Here is a 27,392-nt window from a genome sequence, read left to right as displayed (position 1 = left end):
TGTCAGATTAAAGGTTTTTGCCAAGAGGGCGTTTGGCCCACCAACCTTGACTTAATCACCACACTGTACACTAAAACAAGCAAAAAAAAGTTGAGAACTTATACATTGCATTGTATGAAAGGTAATACCTCCAGTAGGGGTCCTTAGGCAAGAACCCCTTACCCTATCTGCCTATCTGTAAGTCACTTTGGATAAAAGCGTCTGCCAAATGCATAAACATAAACATAAATAGTCACGCTCCATTGGCTGTCAGATGGTACTGCATATAACCAGATGACTCTGTTGCAGAAATCTCTGCATGGACTTAGGAACCCTTTTGAAACCCAGCGTCAGTGATCACAGTGCATTGCATCCCCACTCCCATGTTAAAACTCAACCAAAAAAAAATCATAACAATATCCAGCAACTCTGCTGCCTTCTTTAGTTTTTCTTTTCTAAATAGGGTTGTGTAAAGTACTTATAAGTAGTCAGTATCTTACCTGCTCTTAGTTTAGAGAATGATATGGTTTCCTGATGGATGTGCAAAAGCTAAAGGCTACTCAAAAGGGGACCACCAGAAGATCAATTTTGGTCCTTAATCTTGTCCATATAATGTCTGGCACATAACAACTCAAACCTTGAGAAATATAAGAGAAGTCAAATGTGAAACGGTCAAACCTCAGCATTTTCTTTGCGGCTGATTGAGAGCTATTTCGCGGATTTTTAGACTGCTTCTTTTCCGGGTTCAGGACTTTACTTTGTCACTAAACTTTTTAACCACAGAATGTCCTTGTAGCAACACAGTCTGCAATGCATTCCAGAAGGGTCCAGATTGAAACACCATGTCCCAACATGGGATGTGTTACAAAGACCCACTCTATGTAACTGTCTGATGCAGAAGTGACGCTGACCATGGATGAGGGTTGGAGGAAGAGAAACCAGTAACAGCCCCAAATACTGCAATGCCATTTATCTCACTGCACTAAATTATGTGATACTTCAACTCATCTGCTTGATGCAGAAACTTATCTCAGACACAGAGAATTGGAATTTGGAGGGACTGACTTTCATCCCGGCCACTTCACACTTAGCTGTGAATTGCTGTACCCTGAAAGTCATGCCTTGCAGAGGCTGACATAACTGCAGTGCAAAAAGCAAAGATGCAGCCTTAAGATTCCCAAACTATACATTCTTATCTTCCAAGCTACATCTAGATATCCTGTCCATGAACACCCCAAAAAGAATTGATGATAAGGAGCATCGCAGGATGTGGACACAACTCTTGCTTTGGTTATACAAGAACCTGCTAGCCAGCAGCTAGGATTGCATTACTCTGCACAGCACCCCCTACAGAATCGGTTGGCAGACACGGCCATAAGCCTTGCCCAAGTCTACACTTGTAGATTGAATGGTCAAACTCCTGAGATCCCTCAGTAACTCCGTGTGGGTAAAGATCTGGTCCACTGTTCCAGAACCCGGGAGAAAACAACACTTCTCCTCTGGAATCTGAGGTTGGACAATTGGTCAGAGCTTCAAACATTAATGGTGAAGTTGAATCGTGTTATCCCCCTATAATTGTACAATTGGAGCAGGCGCTTCAGTCATCCATTTTAAAAATGGGGACCAACACCAATCTGCCAATCTACAGACATGGTCCCAGACCTCCATGTGAAACTGAAGAGGCGTGTCAGTCAAGACAGCCCCACAGTGTTCAGAGCCTTCAGCTTCTCCAGATGCCCTGAAGAACAATGGAAACTGCACCCCTTCCAGAACACCACTCCGGGTAGTAATCAGAACTGCTGTTTGGTGTATACGCACAAACTCGCAGTGGCAGAGGGGCACAATGACTGGGGAGAACTCCAGTACTGAGATGCTCAGCCAGGGGCTTGTGAGTATCCCCACATCCTGCATATATTACAATAGCATGACTCTGTAAAAGAGTTCAGGTGTTAAAATGGTATCTTTGTAATAACAAAACGTCACCCAGTTTGGTGCATTTTGTTATCAAGAATACTCTAAAAGGGGCTCCAAATTGTTTAGCAGCTGAAATTACACTTCTTGCTTGTTATATAATCAGAGCTCCATCTGCCTTCAGATTGTTTTTAAAAGAAGTGCTGCAGTACAGTGGTGAACCTTTTTTAAAATGCGCTGTTGGCACTAAATTTGAAAAAGAAAAACAACTTTCCTCAGTTTTTTAATCAGATATGTTGTCTTTGTGCTATAACGTTGTGTTTTTTACATTTTCATGCCATCCATGACAACACCAAAATGGGGTTGTATGTACTAAATTCCTCTAAATTCAATAAAATGGTGCCCTAAGCTATGCTCAATCAACCAAGCATTGCTTATGTAGCACCTTTCAAAGAAATCTAATGTCAGTCTAAGTGACCTAATTTACTGAGCAAGTTAAGGTGCTATCCGTCTAATTGCAAGATGTATTTGGTCCCACCTTTATACTCTTAGAGCACAAATAGAACATTTTGTACTGCAATAGTAATGAATATAGTTGCAGGTCTGCTCCCCAATCAGCCACTAACTAGGGCTTTGGGAGTCCCCCAGCAGTAGGTCACAGGGTTTGTTGGGCTTAAAGCAGAGTATCTGGCTGCCCCAGCTCAGTCTACTAAGCTTACTTACAGACCACTTAGGATGTGTGTTTGGAGGGAAGTTAAATGTTTCATAAACAGTTTGTGAAATCAAATATGTCTTTATGAGATTGCTGCTGTGTGTGCAGGTTTCAATCTAAATTTTTATGTACCAGACATGGCGAAGACAACGTTAAGCGCCACTTGGGGATCATGCACATTGTGTGTCAATAAGTGTAATAAGTAGCATACAGTTTGATCAACTTTACTGCTTTTGTTGGCCAAAGTCAGCTCATCAGTCTCGCCTGGCCCAGTCAGACCTCTTACTCATGCTCACATTCCAGTAAGCCCACAAACACACACAGAGTGTGTGCACACAGAGAGACAAATACGTAGACATCCACACTGATTTTCAAAATCATCTAGCTGTGTTTTAGTGTAAAACATGATCTGCCTCAACCAAAAGTATGGACAGACCTTAAGAGAAGATTGTGGAGGGTGGCGTGAAGGGAAACTTCCTGTGACCTGTAGATGTCCTGCAGAGTCTGTGCTTTGTTGAGACCTATATAATTATGCTCTTCAGGGGCTTCAATGGCCATTCATAGGTAAGCAATAAATTAGTGCGACAGCTATGCAGAGGTGGACTAAACTTACAGTCACACTGTGGTTCTAGACTTCCCTCACAAGGGGTTATGATGGTTTTTGTTTGTGAAATAGAAAAGGACAGAAAGATATTGAGATGCTGTGTCAGCTTTTTTTTAAAAAATTCTTCTTATATAGCTAGCAAATGGAAATATTGGTTGAATGGTCTCTTGAATTTGTGCTGCAGCATGTGATTAACACAGCAGATTAAGTGCAGTGGGCCTTTTCCTGAGAAATGCAACAATTCACGTGGTGTCAAAAATGTAATGTATCTGTCGGGCAAAAATGTAACTGGCTTTAATTATAGCAGCTTTGCTCAAACAATAAACATAATTCTGCTGCGATATGCTGCTTTCAGAGCTTTATGTATAGACTCTGTTAGTTTAAAAGTCTTCTCCTCTTTTCTGTGCTGTAGTAGTTTCAGTAAAAGTGACTTTTATTGCCTGTTGTTAGACTTTTATTAGTTCCTCACATACTCATTGAAACAGTGTTGCATCTAGTAACTACTTTATCTATAGGTGCCATGAAATAGCATCATCAAAACCCCACTACTACAAGGGCTTTAAGGGTCAAAATGCAGACCATTGCACTGTCACACTTCTGTTGGCTGAGTACTAAGAACCATAAACATTTCTCTAGAGTATCTCAGTTAAAAACCCTCTTCTGGTTGTTTTACCAGGTTTAATGAATGTCAGAGGTCAGAAAACTTTATGATTGGTGATGAAGTAAAGCTACATCATTTTACAAGATATAACCACGGAGGTCATCTTATTTGGTGGTTTGTATCTACCTATTCTGTCAAGTCTCAAATGATCTTTGTTCTGCTGATACAAAGCTTTGTTTTGTTCTATCAGAGTTTTAGATTTGTTTCAGAAAGCTAAGTTCATATTGGTTTTCACAAGATTGTCAGCCTCAGACACCATGACAAGAGAAGGCAGTTACTCTCTTTCCAACTCCTCTTAAAGGTGCCAACCTTCAATTTCAGCTCTTGGTGAGGATCCATCATTTAACAGGATACTTTAGAACAGTTGGAGCAAGCTGCAGCTCTATGTAGTTCAGTTTTCCCAAAGCTGATTTCCTCTGCTTTAATTATACAGCCTGATTCAAACACCCTGGTTGGTTGGCTTTTAGATGGTGTTTTATGTTGTGCGTCTAGCCTGTGGAATGCAGGCTAGATCAACAGTGATCAACATATCTGGGATGATTGCTTTGTCCACATGTAGTTATTTTTTCTAATACATTCAGAATATCTAGCGTCTGCCAAAGAGTAATGCAAACACATGTTTCTGTGGCAGTACTGGCAGGCTTAGAGAAATACACACATTTGCAGAAATAGAAATGGTTCAATCTTTGCAAAGCCAAGATGGTTTTGTAAGTACATGAGTCACATTTGCCTTACCGATAACCTGGAAATATGTCACTTCTGAGACAACAAGGCTTTGCACTGCAAGTCACCCTTGTAATAAACATGTTTAGAGCGGAGCAGATGTGCTGAGGATCGTATACGGTTGCCTTTATAACCTTGTCTTCCCATAACCATAATTATGAAATCATTACCAGGGATGTTCTTGCCCTAATGCAGAGAAACAGCTGTCTTTAGACTGAAAAGCATCCATTGGTGATTGAAAAGCAGTGGTACTGAGCCCTGGGAAAGTAGAGGAGCTATCTAATTAGAAACCATGTCGCTTCAACATACTCCACCTTGACTGTGTGTGATGCTCTGTCCTTATGAGGTCAGCAAACAACTTAAGTGAATATATTTCCTATTTGCCCTGAGAAATTTATGGTGTGTATGCAGTACAGGATTAACTCCTCTGAAAACACCGTGGATGACTGTATGTTTCGTGGAAGAGAAATTAGTTCTCGGATGTCAACCTTTTTTTTTAATCACATCTTATGCAGCTTTCAATTTTCCTACATTGTCCATCCAAGCTGAAACTGATGCTGACTTGTCACTGGTCCCCGAGTTGTGTGTAAATCGAGACAAAACACAACCATAAAGCTTTTCAGTTTTCCATCAGACACACATTCTTCCTCACAAACGCACTCACACTCTAGCCGGGACTTCCTGTGTTTCTCAGTCTCTCGTAAAAAACACCCAGATGTGAGCAGTTCACCGACGACACTACTAGAATACAGAGGTACATTGTGCCGCCATAATGCTACACCCAACTTCTTTTCCCCAGTGTTTGGAAGATATACACACACATACTCATGCCCATCCCCCATCCTTTTTCTCTACACGTGCAGCTTTCCAGGCACGGGTCATCGGGGCAAATCATCTCTCTCCACCTGCAGGAGATGGACTGCCATAAAGAAGGGGGGAGTTAATTACTGAGATCATCCCCTGTTGTGTCCAAATGTGCTTGTTTCCTCCACTCTTCCTTCTCACAACACAACCTTCCTGTTACAGAGAAAACAGATGACGTCGAGTAGATCTCTGTTAGTCTTACCGTCTTTCCAGTCTCATATCTCATCAGTCTCTTTCCAGAGTTCAGAGAGTTCAGTAAGAGACTCCCACCATACAAGATATTTCCCCATTCTTCCTTGACCTATTTAAAAATATGTTTTTGTGGGGAGTGGGGGGGGGTGCCCTCAGCTTAGGGGAAGTCTTATTTGCAGCACACTGGAACGTTTTTTCTTCATGGCTTGCTCCACAGCAGGGAAAACTGTAATCACTCACTGCAATCATTATTCACATTTCACATCTCAGCCCTCATTGTTGGCCGTAAGTGAAGAAAGAGATTCAGAAGTGTATGTGGTGTTAACCACATGTTGCATGAAGCTGAAGTTGAAACCTGACCTCTCTCCTGTGAACAAGAACAAAGGGGAGAAAGACAGAGACATATTCTAGACACATACTAGCACACTAACTTGTAAAAGTGGGTTTCCCTAGAGTCACAAAGTATTTGCTTTATGTCATCATCATATATTACCCCCCCCCCCCCCAAAAAAAAAAAAAATTGTATCTGTCAAATCTGCACATGGAAAGAGTCCAAGTGTTGCACATGAGAAAGTTTGCTGGAACACCTTTTAAATGCATTGAATATATGGAACAAATTAAAGCGATGTTGATTTTATCAGTAAATTACACCTCTGTCTTGAATTTACAAAAACCAAACAGGGTTCACGTCCAAGACTCATTCTATTGTGCTTTAACTCATGTAAAATAAGTCTGTCCTCCTCAAGCCTCCAGTAAGCCAGACACCAGTGATCACAACGAAAAGCCACTTAAGAGTTGATTTACTCGTTAGGACTTAAACAAATCATATTTAGTGTGCTTGGGCCCAGTTAAAATAAGCGGGTGGATTATAGTGGCTGAAATACCTCCTGTTGGCAAATGCGCAAACTGAAAAAGTCTCATTAGACAAACTCAGCAATGGGGAACCTTGGTCATTTCCCATCTGTTGTACAGCTCTGCAAGCCAGAAATGTTAAAGAGTGAAGAAAACACAAACGGGCAGATGGTAAGAGAGAGGGAAGCAGATAGACAGGGAGGAAATTAATGTTGAACTTGCGATTAAGACACAGACATAAGAGCACGAAAGCCACAGAGGATATAGGGAAAAGTGGCAGAAGGAAGAAAAGTCGAATTCCAAGAGACTTAAAGAAATCGAATATCCATTTAAGCTACTTTAAAGTGAAAAAGAAGGTTGTATGGAAACTTTTTGAGATGACAGCTATCTGTATACAGTGTTATATTGTAGGTGCATCCTGTGTTCTCCTGTTCTGGCTTAGCAGAAAGCTGCCTGTTTATTAGGGAGACCTTTGTCTTATTGGGGCTGCTCCTACATCTTTGAGATTGTCAGATTGACCCACTCACCTTTGAAAAGGAGTCTACCAGTCCTGACGTTTTTTTTTTTTATATTGAAGCAGCAATTGTGACTATTCGCTTCTCTATAATTTCTCTTTTTTGCACTTTATTGAATTTGGACGTGGCCATTCCTACCACTTCTTCATCTCATCAATTCCTCACCCAGTTTTCCTCTCCTTTAGCAAATTCCTGACTAACAGGAATGTAGGATACCATTGCCTCAACTCACTGCCTTCCCCCCTATTCTGCTTGATTAGTTTAGTTTGTAGTCGAGGGGCTATTTATCTCAGAGGCGATCTAAAGCCTCTGAGGAAAAAGAAATGTAAATCCAATGGAAGTGGAAAGGAACTCTAACAATGACAAAGTAAACATATTTACATAAGACCTGGGAGGACTTGGACTACTAAAGCACTTTTTGACATGATAATCTTACTTTGTTTTACAGTTCAGTCCTGTAATGTCAGATGTATGAATGGAGGCAGCTGCTTAGAGGACTCCTGCTCCTGCACAAAAGGATACATGGGCAGTCACTGTGGACAACGTGAGTAGCCTGCTGGAGAGGAAGCAAACATGGGCGGGGTATATAAATAAACCTTTATATGTAAAGGTGTTTGACCTTTGAAGAACTTGGATCTCAAGTGTACAGAAAAATCAATAACTTGAGTTGAGGATATTTTAAGGACCTAAATCATAACATTCCCACCACCATGTTTCACAAGTTGAATCGGCTTCTTATCCTAGAATGCAGTGTTGTCATTAATCAATACATACATTTTTTGACACCAATTCATTAACAAAAACACCCAACTTTGATGTTTCCTTTAAATGAACTAACAAAAGACGTTCACATACTTTTGCCACTTACAGATATGTAATCCTGGATCACATTCCTTGTTAAATAGATGGATAGTTTTTTCATTTGCCTGCATGACTGAGTTTTTTTTTATCTACTTTAAATCCGACCATGTTTTAGTGTATATTCTTTTTAGATCGAAAGTTAGACTATTCTAAGGGATTCACTAACTTTCAAGCACTAAAAAATGTCAAAGATGAAATGTCTCGTAGTTGTTTCTTACACAAATCAGAATGTGGTTTAAGCCTTTTCAACTTTGTTTGTTTGTGAAAAAGAGAAGAAAAAGAAATAAAGCTGACATAGTACGGTAACCCCCTCCTCTCTTCTGTCTTTGTTAGCTGTGTGTGAGAATGGCTGCCAGAACGGTGGTCGCTGCATTGGGCCCAACAGATGTGCCTGTGTCTACGGTTTCACTGGCCCGCAGTGCGAGAGAGGTGAGAGCTCGTCCTCATTTTTATGTTTAAACTGGGTGCTGTGATTCTTCTCAGTGTGTTTCTTGTAAGTTCTGTCGGTATGAATATGCAAGAGTGGCCTTCTAATACTTGTACTGCTTCAGTCCGTGTTTGGGACAGTGGGAAAACCCGCACAGATACGTGGCTGTTTTTTGACATTCATTGCTGTGAAACTGTTTCACGTAGCTCTGCTGATGACACTATAGATCAAGTGGAGTCCAACATGTGACAAATATGTGGGTTTATCAGTAAATTTGTAATTATTCGTAAATTTATATTTTTGTAATAAAAAGATAGAGGCAAACACTACAAATATTGCACAGTACGTAAAAAGTGTCATCTCCCTTAGTAAACACCATGTAGTATTTTTTTTATATGATTAGAAATCTTCTCATTTTTTGGTTTACTTTGGAAATGTATTGGTATGATAATATAAGTTCTGCGAGCTCTTGCTTACAACCAGTGTGGCCAGCCAGCTGCCTCCAGTCTTTGTCTGTACTGATTTCCAGCAATTATTGCATTCTGAGCAAAATTCTGTAATAGAAACTGAGTAAGAAAATAATGCCCAAAATATGTGTGAACAAGACGTTTTTCATGAAAAAGTTTTTATGGGACTAAAAAGATGGTTTTCCTGGGAGTAAACTTAGCATCAGAAAAGCCATGATGGACACCAAGCAGTCAGATTGGAGGGGCAGTAGAGTGTGGTTTGACACTTCCTCAGATCAATACACTCCTTACTCACGCATTTACTTTTAGCTGAGAAAGATATTGATCCAGGAAGGCTCTGATGTTGCCTTGAGGCTGTGAAGCTTGTTCCTATGAGTGCAGATTTTCTCTTGATTCAATTCTTGGTGAGAATTGTGGATGACTTCATGCACTCAGACAGACAGTGGGTGTTTATCTCCTGTGCTTTGATCCGTAGCCTGCGGTATCTGTGTGGTAGGAAGTGTTGGCAGGGTGTTGGAAGTAGGTCATAGAATGGCAGATAAAAAAAAGTCTCTACTGATGGTTTTGTTTAATTTCTGTCATGCTGTTAGAAAAAGAGAAGATGTTTTATTGTCACGAATCTTACCTGTCTCTGACCCATAACCTCCCTCTTTCCTGTACTCTGCTTCTTCCTACACCCTGCTGGCACGCACTGTAAACCTGTAATTGCATTCAATTCATCTCAGCCTTTCTTCCGCATTCCCCCATACCCTTCTACAGATGTGTGTATGCCTCTGTAAAAAAACAACCACAAACCTTCTTCTTGTAGCACACATTTGTATTCTGTTGTCCAGTGTTTCGTCTTGTTCTGTTCCTTTTATCGCTTTGAATTTAACTTTATTAACCTCTTAATCAAATTCTAGTATACTAGGCTGTCCCGCTGACGACTCTTGGGTCTTGTTTTCTTGAGACAACCAAAATTTTAAGGGCTGAGTTTGTCTGAGGGAGCCTTAAAAACATCTGGCAGTAAATACCCCCCCCATCCACGCAACATCCCCACAGGACTGACAAAATAGAGTTTCTTTGTGGACTGGTCGTGGACATTTCCTGATGAGGAGTGGAACAAGGTAGTGAAGCTCAGACAGGGGGAGGGTGGTCGGAGGGAATAGGGTGAAAATGAAAATGGACTCCCCAGCTGTGTACACAAAGCCTGAAGGAGGGGAGCCCAAATACTCCCCATGTTGGAGGAGCTGAGCGACCAAAGAACCCTTTCGGTGGTCATAAGGGAAAGGCTCATAAATCTCTTTTTGTGTGTTTGTGGTGCCAGATATCCTTCAAAGAAAGAGAGATGTTTAGCTACGTTTGTAAAATTAACATTATAATTCATAGGGAATCTTATTGATAACTAGTATGAAGTTTAAACTTCACCAGCATGCGATGGATATACATTAAATGTTAGATTGGAGAAATCAGAATTTAAGCAGCCATAGGATAGTTGTTAAAGCACCCTGAGCAAACAACTCACACGGTACATGTAAATATCTATCCTTCAATGATACATTTGTGATGACGTTGATGACATTTTTTTTCCGGAACGCCAGGTTTGGCCTGAAAAAGACTGCAGCATCCCTGGTGTATCCTTTAGCCCTTTTTGCTGTATATTGTGCTTTTAACGTTCGTGTACCTGAGGCCACGAGCCATTAGATTTACTGCATGATCCAGTGAGAAAACTTGCTGATGAGCTGCGATTACGAAGGCAGGGAAAGTCATCCAGGGACTGTGTGGATTTAATCGCGGGAAACCTCTGCGTTTGTGGAAAGTGTAGGCACGTGCAGCTCTGTGTGAGCCACTGACTGTTTGTGTGAGGCTTGATGACTTAACATGAAATAGAGCTGGAGCTGGAGTTCTGCGATCACTTGGTTATTTTCTACGGCTGAGTAGCAGTTGAGTGTGTGTTTTGTTTCTGTATGTGTATGCATGTATGGGAAGCGACATGGATTTGTGTTTAAAGCTGGTAGCAGTGCCTTTGGGATAGTTTATGAAGCTCTCCATTTTTGTCGGTTCAGCTCTTTTGGTCTTGAGTGAAATGCCTAAATTTCTATAGGATGGACTGGTGTGATTTTTGATAAATTTGATAATGTTCCTAAATCATTTGGTTTTCCTGTAGCACCACCATGAGGATGACATAAGTGTCTTTCAGTGAATCCTCAATAGCTATTGAGCAGTTTTCAATACAGACATCAAATGATGACACACACATACATGTTTGCTGCAGCTCTATAATGAACTTGCTTTGTCAGTTTTCATCTAGCAGCATCAGAGAGTTAAAATGTTAATTCGCCTTCACCTTTTTTCTGTTGAAAACATATTTTGCTGCTAAGTAGTGACATTTTCACACAATTTCTACACACATACAGCTCATGGGAACGGTCAACTGTGTTCCAGGACTCCTTCCAGGACAGTCCAGTCTCTCTCTCTCTCTGTGGACTTATACAGTCTTTGGCCAGTTTTTGTCCAGTACAGACCAAATAAACGATAATTGCAGGAGAGCAATTTGCACCCCAACAATAAGTGGCGTCAGTCATTTTGAGGTGATGGAACTGTAGGAAGTTGTGCTATTTGAGCTCTTTTGACTCTGGCTTGGAGAGAATGTCTGGGCAGGATGGCTGCGCTGGTGTTAGGGTGGGTGGGACTCCAGGTCTGTTATAGGTCACCCTGTGGAAAATATCCCCAATGACAATTCAATTGGAGTCAGCCACTTCGGAGCCTTGCTAAATTTGATCTACAGTAAGTCTATTTTGCCTCTCAATGGTGACCCCGTGTGCAGACGTCTGCTGAGAGATGCATAATAAACCAACTGAGCTAAAAAAATACAAATGTTATGTGCCCTGAAAACAGGCTGAGGACATTTTTTGCAACACTGTGTGTTAATCCATGCCTGAAAGTGTGTCTCGAGGTTCTGCTCACATAATGAGCCATGTGCTTCATCCAGATACTATGTCTGATTATATGTTATGAATTGAATTAGCATACTATGGGTTGGGTATAATTAAGAGTGTCACATTTCAGAAGCTGTTTTAAGTGTCCGATCTTCTTGGAGGCACTAAATTTTGATGATCTATCTCATAAAAAAAGATTCCAGGAAACCGTTCACTCTCACTTAAGCCAAATATAGTGGCTTTGGTTTTGTCAAATATAGCTAAGAGCAGTGTCTGATGGAATCTTTCATCTTGTTGGATGGAAATCTGACTGATTTACTCTTGCTTCAGTTGAGAAGAAACAAAGACTTCCCTAATGTGGAACATGTAAAATGCCTGTTGGCTGTTGTTGATGGAGACTGGAGCCCTCTGGCCTGGCTGCCCAGCGATGTCTGCATTCAACTGAGGCTGCATAATTGTTCCAATGCTGGAGACGAAAATAACTGAAGATAGATTTGTAAGATAGATTTATTGTACAGTGGGTGAGGTATAGAAACAATGACAAAGGAAGTGTATCATTTAGAACCTGATGCTATCAGTTGTGCGATCAGTTAAGACCGATGTGCAACGTTTTTAAATATTTTAAAAATACATCATACTGTTGGTTTTAAACTGTTTTGTGTAAACTGTGTGATCTGTTCAGTTCTCTTCGCATCGGTTAGCAGGAGGCAGGAGGCTTTCAGATCCTCAGCCTTTGTGTAGCATTTCTCCCACAGTTGTTGACCCTGTATGTGTGTGTTTGCGCTGTGTAAAACATTTAGTCACGTCTGAGTGAATCCTTCTGGAGTGGAAAAAAGGAGCAGACTCCTTGAGGAGTGATTACAGCTAAAGGAAAGGAGAGATGTCAAGCCTGTTGATAACGATAAGACTTAACAGAGACCGCTACGGTTGGCCAGGATGGAGATAAACTTTCTAGGCATGCGCACACACACACACACACACTCACATGCACAAACAAACAAACCAGCCCACACATATGAATCATTTATTTATACTCACATTAGCAGAGGGAGACACAAACAATATGCTGCATATTCCACAGGATACGCTAGACACGTGACCAGTCTGTACACACTAACACGAACGCACACACAGGATAATTTGAAAATGTCTTAAAAGGTGAGTTTAGGCTAAAGGTTTAGGCTCAGAGTAAGTCTTCCAGCTGTATAAAGTCTGGAGAAGACATCCGGTTGAAAACACACGCATGTTCACCCACATACACACACATACCCAGAGGCTTTACACATGTTATATTTCATCTCCTTATTCGTTTAACCTGTTGAACTCTTGTCATAGGAATGTATGTAAAAATGATAGTAACCTCATTTCAATGTTTTAAATTCATATTTCAAATTTCTTATCTTCCTAGACTTTCCTCCATTGGGACTTTTAGAAATACTTTAGCTGTTATTAATGAGTCTGAAATCCTCTTCTCCTGTGCCATTTCTCCTGCTCTCTCCTTCCCTTCAAGTACTCTGGTCAATGCCCAGTCCAATCTCCATGATCCCATAGTTGGCTATAGTTGATGGGAAAATGTTTGAGTTCCTGCCAGGATTAGATATTGTCTCTCATCTGCCTTTACAGCATGCAGTATCTGCCCTTTACTCTCAACTCTCTCCAGAGGAAAGAGTAAAGGTTTTTGATCATTAATTCTTAATCTTTTTCTTCTTCTTCATAAAATCAAATTATTTTCTATTGGGTTGACCTTTAAAAACATCATCATAAGAAAAAGTTGGATTCTTTTTAAGTAGGGAAGTGATACGATTGCTGATCCATTTAGACTGAGCCAGGTCAAACCGTGGTTACAGTGGTTAGATAACAACAAATAACTTAGTTTAGATTTTTATCTGCCTGTGTTTGTAAAATAAGTGCATTCTGAACTCCTAAGAATGAAAAGACTCCATTAAGTCTGACACAAAGTTGTCATTTTTCATGAATGATGGAAAATTACTTATTTTTAGGTTATGCATGAAACTGGAGATAGCTTCATGGGAGTCAGAGGTCACTAACAATTGATTCTTTTGTGGAGGAAGGAGTGAAGAGTGAATGGCAGAATGTTTTGATCTGTTCAGCTATTTAAACTCTAATTAGAGAAAATTGCTTCCAAATGTTATCAGCTGGGCCGAGTCAGGATGTTGGATTGCTCTCCATCCAATCTGCCAGCCTTTGCATTTATCCAATAAGTTTACATTCCACAGATGTGCAGACTATCATGCTCTGACACAGGGGCTAACTTCTGGACTGGTGCATGATATTTGTATTTTTTTTTCCACAGATATTTATGCACAAAAGAAACAAAACTGCTGACACATTGGGGGGCACGTCATCATTCACTCTGAGAGGGAGACATGAGACTAAATGACTAACTTGACTGTTAGTTTTTGCATTTAAAGACAACTATGATTGCTGCTCTGACTGGCTTATAGCTTGGACAGATACTTTTCCTCCAGGCATTTATATGTACACAGACAAGTATGTGCATTCTTGTGCGTTCCTGTGAGATAGCCAAGAGAGGCTGTCTCTTATGTACACATTGTAAAAGAATGTGTATGCTTATGTATTTAATTTAACACATATGCATACACTACCAGACTTGGCTGCTGTCTGTGGCTGGATGGTTTGAGCATGGGAGAGTCCCATTTATTCTTCAAAAAGTTTGGATAAGCCAATTCTTTTCTTTCACTTTGTCATCCTTCTTATCGTTTTCCCTGTTCATCTTCCTGTTCCATGGGAACATCTTTTAATCATTGAAAGATAAAAAACTTACTTCAACAAAATATTGTCAACAAAAGGGAGTTGTTTCCCTCACTATTTCCTTAAATAAGTTTACATTATGCATTGTTATATTTCTTTGTCAAGGTTTGACCATCTAGACCATATATGTCCCTATCAAACCCCACAAGGATACATGCATTTACTTACACTACCCTAATTTAATGTTCTTCAGAGATGAAATATTGGACTTTACACTCGGTAAAGGCAAAGAAAATAACTATTCAAGATCAAATAACAGTCCCACACAAAGAACAGTTAACCGTCTCTCAATGCAGACTGAGCCACTCTATGTAAAGGAAAAAAACGTGGGTGGACATTTTTGAAGCCGGCTATCCTGACATATGTTATCAGCTTTAAGACTGAAGGGGTGGAGGAAACAAATCAGAGGAAGAGAGAGAGAAAAAAGAAACAGTTAACAGTTTTCAAACAATCTTGGCATCTGCCACAAGATGCAAAATTAATCTATTTTAAATCTTTTTTGGTCGCTGTTTGCTATCTCTGGCCACCAACACACAATCTGCATCTCTGTAAATTTGTTTCAACTCCATTAAGAAGCTTCTTTGTAAAAGTTGATGTATAACAATAGAATTTTTAACCAGTTATATTCGATTGCACCATTACCTTGCACTTGATACATAACGTATATATATATATATATATATATATATGTAAATGTGTATGTCTGTGTAGGAGAGAGGACTCTTTACAATTTAAGTCAACCAAACTTGATCAATTTAAACCAGTTTTCAAGCAATTTACAAATTCCAGATGTGTATTTAGGATGGAAAATCCTTTAACTAAAACCAAATTTACCCCATCGCCCAAATTTCTGGCCGAAGTTTTCACCTGGATAATATTGAGAAATAAACTATGTTAATTCTGGTTTTCACTCTTGGATCCTTGACAAACTATAAACATCTGAAATAGCTCTTAGTCCACTGGTAAATGTAAATTCTTTTGCAGAATAAGCAGGGTGTGTCTGGCTTTTTTGTGTATTTCAGTATAAATGTGTATGCAGGTATGTAGTGCATAAATGAGCCCTGCATGGTGCCAACCAGATCACATGAGGATTTACGATCAAAGCAGACCTGAGAGGCTCCACAGAAAGTCAAAGACAGACATGAAGACTTAAAGTGGGCAAAGCAAAATGTAGACAGATGGCTGAGATGGCGAACTGGATTCAGTCCCAACCTACACTCTGTATGCTCAGTTTGACCTACTTTCTGCTCTCATCCTCTATTTTTCCTCTTTCTGCCTTTCCTGCTCTTTGCCCCATTCTCTGTGACCCTCTTCTATATGGCACAAGGAACTAATAAGGGCAATAAGTGTAGTGAGCAACTCACAGCCGACACCACCACTGAGTCCTATCTTTCCATCTCACTTCGTCCTTCAGAGCTGAGAGGCTGTCACAGCATTGGCTAGCCAACCATGCAGTTGCCTTTCATCTGCACTGTGACAATCTAACAATCTCCTGTTTTTTTTGAATGAAGGCTATATTAAGTGTGGCGCCACTGACAAGAACTTAATAAGGGTTTCTCCCACAACGGAAGCCATCATTAGACTGTATGAGATTGAAAGGACGTACATCATACAGTATTGCTGAAATGGTTTCAGCATGAGGTCTTTGTGTTTGATTTGTGAAATCCGTTTTACAGGATTATGCCATTTTAACTAGCAAGCAGCACTGTAGTTAGGAGGGAAGTTGATCAGTGAAGCTAGGGATGCTTTGTTCTCACAGCATTCTTACATCATGAATCTGTTTAAATGAGTGTGAATGGGTTTGTGGATTTAGCTTAAAAAAAGAATCCTGAATCTGTCTTACGTCTGTGAGATATTGGTTTTGCTTTTCAACACAAGATGTGATTAGCAATGCATGTTGTGTTAAGGAGTTTGTTCATGAATATTGCAACAACAGTAAGTTACATGAGTGCCATCGGATCGGATTAATAGCTAAATTTCAATAAGACTTTGTTTTTGTCAGATTAAGGTGTATACCTGAACTGAATAACTCAGTCTTATTGTAATTTAGCCATTAATCCGATCCGATGGCACTCATGTAACCCCACTTACTGTTGTTGCAATATTCATGAACAAACTCCTTAACACAACATGCATTGCTAGTGAATGTTATTGATGACTATTGTGATTAGCTGTTTGTCATTTCAATGGATACAGACACCACCACTGCTTAGCTCAAGTATTTGAATGTGCTTCAGTGTGCACAAAGACTAAATGCATAGCAGCCACCTAGCAGCCACCTATGCCTTGTTCCTGATGAAAGAAAATGTGTGGATGTGTTTGGCAGCCTAGTCTGAGCAGGATTAATAGGATGATGTCTGAAATCACATGCCAGACAGGATCTGTAATCCTGCTACCAACTCTTATCTTGTTCTGCAAAAGTCCTGGTAAACATACAACTCATAAGTGCTCTTCCTTGTAAGCAAGTTTCATATCTACTGCTAGAGGGAAGAAAGGAGGAAAGAAAGAAAGTAAGACAGAAAGAAAGAAAGAAAGAAGGAAGGAAAGAAAGAAAGAAAGAAAGTAAGACAGAAAGAAAGAAAGAAAGTAAGACAGAAAGAAAGAAAGAAAGAAAGAAAGAAGGAAAGACAGAAAGAAAGAAAGAAAGTAAGACAGAAAGAAAGAAAGAAAGAAAGAAGGAAAGAAAGAAAGAAAGAAAGAAAGAAAGAAAGAAAGAAAGAAAGAAAGAAAGAAAGAAAGAAAGAAAGAAAGAAAGAAAGAAAGAAAGAAAGAGTTAGGTACGGCAGGAAATATGCTTGCTCCATCAAAAATAAATTTCTCAATTATAGACCTTATCTGGTTTCATTTAATGCAGCAGCAGATGTGCAAGAGGAAATTAATCACAGCCTAATCATTTAATCAGTCAAATTCTAAATCAACAACCAGTTAACGAAGAATCTGTCTCTCACCAATACAGACTACAGGACTGGACCGTGTTTCACCCAGGTGAACAACCAGATGTGCCAGGGCCAGCTCAGTGGAATCGTTTGCACCAAAACTCTCTGCTGCGCTACAATCGGCCGAGCATGGGGTCACCCCTGTGAGCAGTGTCCTGCCCAGCCGCACCCCTGCAGACGAGGCCTCATCCCCAACATCCGCACCGGAGCCTGCCAAGGTTAGAGCTGGCTCTTTCTAATGTGTACACACCTGACGGATCTTCTGTTTAACCTCATGTGAACAGTGATGAAAGATGCATTTGATAACACACACAGAGGTGCAGTAATGCACGTACACAACCTCACGCAACCACAACGATAAACATTCGAACTATTACTTCATCCATCATCATCACAGCTGAAATTCCTGCTGCACAAAATCCTCAGACTAGTATCAACAACACTGATAGTGCATGTACACAGTTGGCCGGATACAAATCTGTGTTTTCCTTTTATAATCTTATTTTACAAAAAAAAGAAAAGAAACTTTCAGGAGTATGTGTTGCTATATTTGAGTTATGTCCCTGCATAAATATCAACATGCCACACTTGTCACATCTGTCTTTCTTAAAGTCCAAATATTAGTTTGTTCTCCCTTTTAGTAAAGCAAATTTGCTGCATACAGAGTGCATCCAGTTATCCAAAAACAAATAAAGGACTCCCTGAAACAGAAACCTTTCCCAGCTGTTAAAAGGGCTCTCTACTTCCTTTACAGCTCAAATTAATTTTTATAGACTACTGGGAGTAGTAGTTAGGCAATGAAAAGTGTTCTATAAAGTAATAGTGACATCACTTTATTTTTTGTTACCATCGTTTTGGCTTGGATTTCACAAGATTTAAGCAGAAATGCAGAATTAAAGAGCGAGGATGGCATGTACCAGGTATGGACGGTCTTTTGAAGCACGTGTCTTTCATTGGGACTTCCAGACATAAAGGGTGCTTTGTACTTTGGAATGTCACCCAATCACATCTCTGTCTCTTGCAAGTCCTCAAACCCAATGAAATGGTCAATCTAAATCACTGGAGTAACCCCGTAAAGCATTTATAAAGTATATACACCGCGTTTCCTCATGCTGTTCATATCCTAAACTTTGACAAATACAGTGTAGACACAACACAATAAAAAAAAGAAAAGAAGAAAAAACAGACCAGGCACTCTCTGCATATATATATATGTGTATTTGGCATATGTGGAGGTCATGTCCCCTGTTAAATTAACCCAGGCAATCTTTCTTTTGAAGCCTCTATGTCGCTCCTCAAATTTAAGGTGACATATTTTGCCCTTTTTTTTTTAACAAATTGACATAATTTCCTGAGGTCTTAATGAAATGCCTGTGACATGTTATGGTCAAAATAACACAGAAAGACATTACAGCTGCTGCTGTTGTTATGAAATTAAATTAAACTAACGGATGCATTTTTTTCACCTCTATTCAAGCTGATCACTTTAGGGGTATGGAGCGACCCACTCGACTCCACTCTTTCTCAGGGTCTGCATCTTCTGAGGTTACAGTGTGAGAGCGAGTGCAATCGGAACAAAAATAGCTTGCATAAACAAGTTTCCTTGTTGATATAGAGGCAAATTTCATTTATTCATTAATTCATACACTTATTTTTAATAAAAAGGGGTTTCAACTGAGTTGTTTAAAAAAAATGTGTGTCAGGGGTCTTTCAAGCCGACTCTACCAATTCATGCAAATGAAGTCACTTGAACCTCAACCTAATCAGGGGCTGGAACTTCACTTTGTGCACCAGTGATTATGTATGTACCTACACCTGGTAAATAGATAGACATGTGTTTTTAAAATGAACAAAATAAAAAATCTCAGCTTCGAGTTTAAGTCTGTATACATTATTTATGAGAGTATTTGAAAAACGTAATGCATCTGGAAACAGTAACTGATTTGTATTTAGCTCCACAACTTCCTTTCTTTTTGTTGGGGTTGCCAGGTTGCTCATATGCAAGAGGTTTGCCAGCGTAACACAATAACTCATCTCTACGTGGCTCACATCACATCTCCTCCCTGACTTTTCTTTTTTTTACAGTTTCAGCTTTATTCTTTCCCTGAATATCAGTTTTTGCCCCCTTCTTTCTAACTCTTCCCTCACATGCTTTCACACACACACTGAAGACATCTAATTGCCAGAGAGCCGAGAGCAACGTCTCTCTGGCAGCAGTACAAAGCACACATGACCATGAATCCAAATGTAAGGATTCTACTCCAAGCTCCACATCAGGATATTGGCAAGGAGAGGCTTTCTTTCTGTCTCAGCCATTTGCAGAGATCTTTTTACTCTACAGTATCTTTAGTTTTTTTTTTATAATTAGCAGGATATTAATGTTTTAGATTATTAGAAACTGGCTTTTCTTTATATATCATTGAGGTGTGTTTTGTGTGTGCATGCTCTTAAAATGTTTGTTGGTTACATAGCTGCTGTGTCACAATGCTTGGATCCTGATCAGGGGCCGATGATGAGGTGAATAAAAACCCTCATTATATGAATAGAGACAGGATCAAAGTATCCACAGTTTTCTCAAGAATCTGCCCACTGACTTATCCCTGATGCTGGTAAAAGTGACTCACACTGAATTCAGGGAAAAATGTACATTTAAAAAGTCATTTCCTGTTGAATTGAGAGCTGCAGTTGGTTATTCTGGACCTAGTCTTTGACATCTCACCCAGTGCCAAGCAACACCGCAGAAAATGAGGTGAATGAAGAACAGTGTTAAAGCTACAGAATAAGTGCCTGACGCAAACTGCTTTGAACAAATGTTAACTTATGAATACTTCATGTTTTTAGTTCAGTGAGATTTCTTTTTTAGTTTTATTAAAAACAAAAGATGCCATATCTCTTCACCACATTCATTTCATTAATTTTTTTCTCCTAGATGTGGATGAGTGCCAGGCAGTGCCAGGTCTGTGTTCTGGAGGCAACTGTATCAACACTGTGGGATCCTATGAATGTAAATGCCCCGCTGGTCACCGTCAGAGCGAGACCAGCCACAAATGTGAAGGTGAGTCTCATTTGAGCAGGACTCTAAGTAGAGCCGTTAATTCAACGCAAAGTTAATTTTTAGCAATCAAGAACTGCATTAAAAGTTTCAACTAAAAGTTTTGTGGCCATCTTATTAAAAACATGTCTTTCAGCTCTACATAACATTGTCTAATTGTATGATGATGAGTGATAATGATAATGATGAATAATGAAAGGGTGGATAAAAGCAGCCAACTATGAGCTTGATCTTTGAAGATACTTTTTTAGGGGGATTTTTACCATTTGACAGTCAGAGTAGGGAAAGCAGGAAATGTAGGGAAAAACATGCAGTGGAGATCCCGACAGTCACTGCTGATGATAGAGGTGCCCTTGAGGTATGCACCCTAACTGTAGAAAGTCATCTACAAGTGCTTATCAGAAGCTAGAAGCAGTAGAACATGTCTGAAAGACCATTCTCACAAGTCAGGCCTGTTAAAAATGATGTCATAACTGCAGTAATTTTGCATTATCTGTTACATTTACCTGTATGAGAGCAGCTGGAAGAGGGGTCCTTTACTTGTCCTATAGGACACATTTCACCTAATTTTGCACATCCTTCTTCCTCTATGAGTTCTCCAACTTGATTTTTTAAGGTGTTTAACAACTCCAACAGCTTGGAGGAGAAGACTACTATCGGTAACTTGCTTATCAAACGTAATGTTCAAACTTCTTTAAAGGGGGGGGGAATGGGGGGAAATCAGATTTTTATATTTTGTTGAGTTAATGGTGAGACGTTCATGGACTGTGCACTTTATAACGACTGTGGGTTTTCTGGGATCTGTCTGACAAATCTCCACGGGCACTTAAAATGTGACGATGTGTTCAGAGTTAAAGTAGGCTTGACATGTAAACATCAGCATGCACATACACATGGAAACGTGTGCACACTCTGCAGAGTAGATTCACATTACAGTGTGTTGATTAGATGGAATTTAAACAATGCCCAAACTAAACAGCCTGATAGTTAGCAAGGCAGGGGTTGTGTCTGTTGGACCGAGGCTGATATGTTCGTAGTCTTCGGGGAGGATTACAGAAAGCTCTTAAACTGTGTCAGCCAGATGACATTTATACTCTTGAACAAGACAACGGCTGTGTTGTATCACTGTAGCTGTGCATTGATTATTATCGAAATTTGACTTTTATTTGCTTGTAGCGGGGCAAAGAGCTACAGCAAATACAGGAAACATGCAATTGTTTATATTTGCTGGAAACTGGCGTCCAGATTCCTCCAGATTCATGGGAAGCAATTACCATGACAAACCAATGGGGGATTTATGTCTCAGTGAATAAAGGAGGAAATATATTGGATGACTTCTCTTAATTCAGCAGAGTCCTAGTTTCAGTTGTGGTTTTGTGGGGAATTCTACCTCGGGTAAGTGGAGAATGAGCGTTTCCAGAGATGCTGAGCTCTGCTCGAAGAGATTTGGGTGTGACTGTTGATTGACGTTTCTGCTTGTACAACTCAGCTTAGAGAGGCCAAAGCAATTGCTACACACACGCCAAGGACAGACTCTCTGTCAGGAAGAGAGATTGTGAATCTGACAATCAGGAAGTCCCGCAAGCGTTTATCATTCAAAAACTGGCTACTGATGACTTTGTGGTGTGGTTGGAAAAAAAACAGCTAATTGTGGAGATGCTAATGATTAATTGAACTTCAGAGATTTGTAGAGAGAATTGAAAATGATTTGTATTATAAAAGCATATATATAAGATGATGATAAGAGATGTGCTACATGTCCTTCCATTTAAGATGCAGAAACCTACAATAACTACAATAACTCTCATTAACTTAGAGAAAGCTACTATTGACTGAAGACTAATTTCCTGAAACAGGTCAATATAACCCATCCTGCTAATAGTTAAACTACTGAGGCGTGACTTTCTCTAATGCTCCGGGGGCGTAAAGGACAAGTAAAGGACCCCTCTTCCCCATGTCTCAAACAGCCACAGAGACATTTGTTAGGATGTAACAGTATAAGTTAATTTACAAAAAATGTATAACGTATTCTTTAGTTTAGCTTCAGCATGGGCAGATGCCAAAGTCACAAAAACAAAAAATAATCTTAACGTTGGAGAGATAACCTAAACACAACAAAAGACAGTTACTTACCTCCCTGAGAATGAAAAAGAAATGGTAATGGTCCTTATATGCGCATTAAGTTTGAGACATGTATTTAACAAATCACAGTGCACAGTTTGGGAGCAGAGGGAGACGAGTCATTTGTAGTTGGGCTATCGGGATATTTATACTTGTGCTTTCATCCAAGGGCACATCTTGATCTGGTCATTAGTCTGTGCAGCAATCACCACTTGGCACATGCACACTTCAGTACACACATGTGACTGCACAAACAACTTAAGATTCACTGTCTGATCAAATCCTATGTTAGGAGTATATTCAAAAAGAAAAAAGCATGTATAAATAGACTGCAAAAGATTTGACATACATATTAATCATGAAGCTCCCAGAAACACGTAATACCACAGTGCCCCCCCGTCATATATTCTTCAACTACATCCTACAGGGAAGCACAGAAGAACATGTGTTCACAGGCAGGGACAAGGTAAAGGATGCTGATCAGCACTAAATAATTATCACAAAAATATTGCAGCAACTATACATGAAGACAGGTTTTTCAAATGTTTCGTGGACACCAGATTAAGGAACCTGAGCCGGATCGCATAAGGATTTGGAGCACCATTGTTAGTCAGGGTACAAGATCATTAAAGATTACTCACTTGAAATATTCAGGGTTAAGGTTCAATAACCTTGTGGATTAACAGAGAGCATTACATCTGTTGAAAAATAAAAGAAAGAGGGTTAACATCTGCCTAATAATAGTGCATGCAGGGCTTAAAGAAACAGCTTTAAGAAGTACCAGCAAGACCTGCATTTGGCCTGAAACTTTTATTAAAATGACTCAGAAAGCTCCTTCTTTTAATGTTCTGAGTTATAAGATTTATTTGTTTTCAGGAAAAAAAGGGAATTAGTGAACTGAACATATCACAATTTGATATGCAGTTTGTGCGTTTGAGCTGTCCAGCCTGAGGGCAGAAAGAGTTCCTTCTTTTCAAAGGGCTGAACAAACAAAAGTACAGTTGTGACATGTTTTTTAGGTCACGGATCTGCAGGAAACCCATGTGTAGTGAAATCTCACAAACAATCAGACCAGGTCCTTTGGGAAAAGTTTTCAATGAAATGCCTGTCTGCTGTAACTAATGCGCAATCTCTCTGAGAGCTCGCACAGTGAAATTAGTGAGATTTTAGAGCAGTTAAAATAAAGTGCGGTTAAGATGTCATGGGTGTCGGATTGTTTTTGGCACAAAGAGGCACCTGATTTCACGGCTGCCCTTTCGTCCAGACTAAGCTTAACAGACTCTCTTTTTTTTTTAAACCCTCCTCCTCTTTCTACTTTTCTGCCTCTCCTTCCATTTTCCTTCTATAAATACAGTGCTTTGGCCCAAAACCAGCTGTTAGTGCTGAACAAAGACACACTTACAGCATCTGGGAGACTTTCTCATTACACACACAGACCTCCCTGTTGCTCTGACACTCACAGCGTCTCACGTACACTTATGATACAAACACACAGTCACTGACATTTGCATTTAGACTGGATGAAAAAGTAGAAACAGATTTGTATGAAAAGTTTTTCACATACTGATGTAATGTGCACACACTCATACACACATGGCAGCTTCGATGACATTTATCCAGGTGACATACATTTCCTTCTGTACACACAGGCAGTCCCTGAGCGCTACGTCTGTGTGGAGTAATGTCTAGTGAGCTGTTGCCTCTGCTGACATAAGGTTTATTTGGCTGGGCTTTTACTGCCTCACCTCAGCCTTCTGCCACTGCTGTCAGACAGGAGTCAGCAGGGGAAGAACAGCCTCTTGGCTTCCCACACTGGGCGTTACTACATACTAAGATGCAGACACGTACCCGCAGGCAGAACATGGATAAAAGTTACATACTCGCAATCCTCTGAGAGGCACAAATACTTACACACTTTTCACTTTTTCAGCTAAGCACATAGAGCACACCCACATTACCATATGCACCACCTCTGAACTAATGTTGTAATTGTGCCCAGCAGTGGCTTAGTAATTACAAATGAATAAGCGTGACACATTGTAAAAACTCAATACTTTCTGGAACTTTACTTTGGGTTTCCCCCCCATCATGGAGCACTGAGGCCCCTATCCTAGAATAATATAACTTGATGCCGTCATAAAGCGTACCACACCGAGGTGAGCCCTGCCAAGTAATGTCCTGAAGTACTTGGAGACATCTGAAACATTACTGACTCACACCGTGCAGGTTTAAATCATGTCAGCTTATTACCCAAAACCTGTGTGATACCTCATTCACTCCTCGTAGATCTAACCTGTTAATATTACACACATATGGTTTCTTTTAACTGTAATACAGTACCTACAGAAATGATTACATCTTTAGATTGCTTCAAAACCTATGTGTATACTTCGAAATACTAAGTACTGACATTACATGAGAATTGACATACCTACACCAACATTATATGTTTTTACCTTTTCAGAAGACACCTACGACTATTAAGTAACTATACAGTGATTGCTAGTCTCTTATTTGTCCTAATTCTCTGCCAAATTAAGGGGCCTACATCTGGTGTTTATCTATCTGTCTGCTGTTCAAGATTATGCAAAAACTTACAAGGTGAATTTCATTAAACTTAGTGGAGAGTATGGGCAGAGTGAACCCATTAGATTATGGTTCAGATCCAGGTAACCTTTGGATAAAATTTGTTTTGTATGTAATGTTAATAATTTGCTGTGCTCGAAGTCAACTTGATTCACCGGGCAGTGCTGTTGCTGTGTTCCCCTCACTGATCTTTACAGCAGCTGAATTGTTTCTGTTATTTACATGTTTGCCTGATGAGTCTTTGTCTGATCTAAAAAGTGAAGTAATCCAGCTCTGATCCATTTGGTTTGCTTATAAACGGTTTATTAAACTCTTCCTGCATGCTACCGAATCTTTCCAAACAGTTAAACTTTAAAGATTTGAACATTAACAGATTTGTTCCAAGGTGGGATAGAGTGAGATGTTTATGGTCTAACTCTGCATTTCAGATATTGATGAATGCAGCACCATTCCTGGCGTGTGTGACGGAGGAGAATGCACCAACACTGCTGGAAGCTACGTCTGCACCTGTCCACGAGGCTACGTCTCCAGCACAGATGGTTCCAGATGTGTGGGTGAGTCACACAGGAAAAACAAACTTTTTTTTTTTATATCAGTTTTAGTCTCCGGTGTGCATTTATTCACCCCTTGGCTAGCTAAGATCTTCACATATGGCTGTTAACTTCCCTCCCTTTATCACTGCTTCCTGTGAGTGGAGTTGTGATGTGTCAAGCTCGCCTGCAGACCTGTGGTCACCATGTGCAGACCAACATGCTTGCACGCACTTGATGGCATTGACAACATTAATCTAGTCCAATGTTAGTGTTCCTCTGATTCACATGTAGTACATACCTCACTGACGTGTCCGTTGAAACACTAGCAGGTGTTAATGTATTTCTGCAGACCTGACTCCTCATAGCAGCTACAGTGAAACACAACCAGATGTTATGTTTTCTCAGGATCTTGCTCCAGAATGGGCAACTTAGGTTTGGTCCATTTTAGCATTTTAGCTTTAGGAGGACAGATAAACCTTCCTTTAGTATTAGCCTCAGCAGTCTGGATTTGCTTTAACTGAATATATGTGTTTTCCTCTCAGTCCCATCCTACATAATGAATGTGATATTCCTCTACTTGAGCTAGTTTTCTTGTCACCACACATCCATGGAAAATGACTGCCAAATGGGTTTTGTTTAGGAAAAAGTGTTAGAGGATCTGGGTTGAATTTATCAAAAAGAGGCCCAAATCATATGTGCTCACATGTGGCATAAAGTGCGTAAACAGATCAGGATGTAATCTTTGGGTAAAATATCACACAATAGAAAACTTTGTATTCATGCTGATAAACAAGTCAAGCCTACTTTTTTTTTCAAGTAGTCATCAGCCAAAAAAGGTTCTTTTCATGTGTCTGTTTTAATGGAAACTATGATGTTCATCTGACCTCGAGCATTTCCTTTCCTTTTTTTAAACAAGTAGTCTGTAATGTGTAACAAAGCAATTGAATAGTGACTGTGTCCAAATATTTATTTCATAGTAAAGTTACTTTAACCCTCAAAGGCCTACGCTGCCACCCACAATTAAAATAGTTGCTGTTCTAAAAATTGACCTTGGTCTTTAAGTGTTAAACATCATTGGCTGGGATGGGACTTGGACTGGGTAATTTGTCACATTTGTCAATTTGTCCTTTCATGAGTAATTCACAAAATGCAATGATGAGGTGTTGTATGTAGATATTTTTGTGTCGATTAGCATGAAAAGCAGCAAAAAAAAAAAAAATAAGTAAGGTGAAATGTGTATATACAACATGGACAAAAATATGTAGGCATTGAATATTGAATTCCTGCAATTAAACATTCAGTTTCAAAGCGATGTGCATTATCACTCTACTTTAAATACCTCAGTTTTGCTTTATTTATTTATTTTTGTCAAGTTAAGAATGAAGAAAGGGTTTTCATCAGAATGTGCAAAGTACACAGTTATTGTATGCCGAAGAAATACATTTTTCCCTCATTTGAAGCTAGGTGTTTAGCCCAAACCAAATAAAACAGGCACACATTTATATACAAAGACTGTATGTGCAAGAGTTTTTGCCTTTAGTTGAAGCATGTAGTCTAGTCTAGTCTTGAAGTTTTTACACATAAGGAGAATTGGTCATGGTGAAATATCAAAGTAAGGGAAGAAAAGATATACAAATAAAGTAGGAAAAAATTGTAAAATCAGGTTTTGGGCCAACAACATGGAA

The 27,392-nt window shown here is 39.7% G+C and overlaps 2 protein-coding genes across 4 annotated transcripts in view; one reads left to right on the top strand and one right to left on the bottom strand.

Annotated features, from left to right (window-relative positions):
• Positions 1-27,392, bottom strand: part of timm44 (translocase of inner mitochondrial membrane 44 homolog (yeast)) — a 251,283-nt gene that overhangs the window by 148,842 nt on the left and 75,049 nt on the right. The gene's annotated exons all lie outside the window — the stretch shown is intronic.
• The window catches only part of fbn2b (fibrillin 2b), a 71,530-nt gene that overhangs the window by 13,003 nt on the left and 31,135 nt on the right, over positions 1-27,392 (top strand). For both annotated transcript variants that reach the window (XM_072389486.1, XM_072389487.1), the window contains exons 5-9: positions 7,462-7,557; positions 8,208-8,303; positions 17,436-17,633; positions 20,345-20,470; positions 25,603-25,728. In XM_072389486.1, the coding sequence (XP_072245587.1) occupies positions 7,462-7,557; positions 8,208-8,303; positions 17,436-17,633; positions 20,345-20,470; positions 25,603-25,728 (642 nt within the window). The remainder of the gene's footprint in view (positions 1-7,461; positions 7,558-8,207; positions 8,304-17,435; positions 17,634-20,344; positions 20,471-25,602; positions 25,729-27,392) is intronic.

This window comes from Leuresthes tenuis, unplaced genomic scaffold, assembly GCF_036924035.1.
Source record: "Leuresthes tenuis unplaced genomic scaffold, fLeuTen1.0.hap1 SCAF_7, whole genome shotgun sequence".
In the NCBI taxonomy this organism is placed as follows: domain Eukaryota; kingdom Metazoa; phylum Chordata; class Actinopteri; order Atheriniformes; family Atherinopsidae; genus Leuresthes; species Leuresthes tenuis.
Note: the sequence above shows the minus strand (reverse complement) of the source record. Positions and strands in the feature narration are given on the sequence as shown.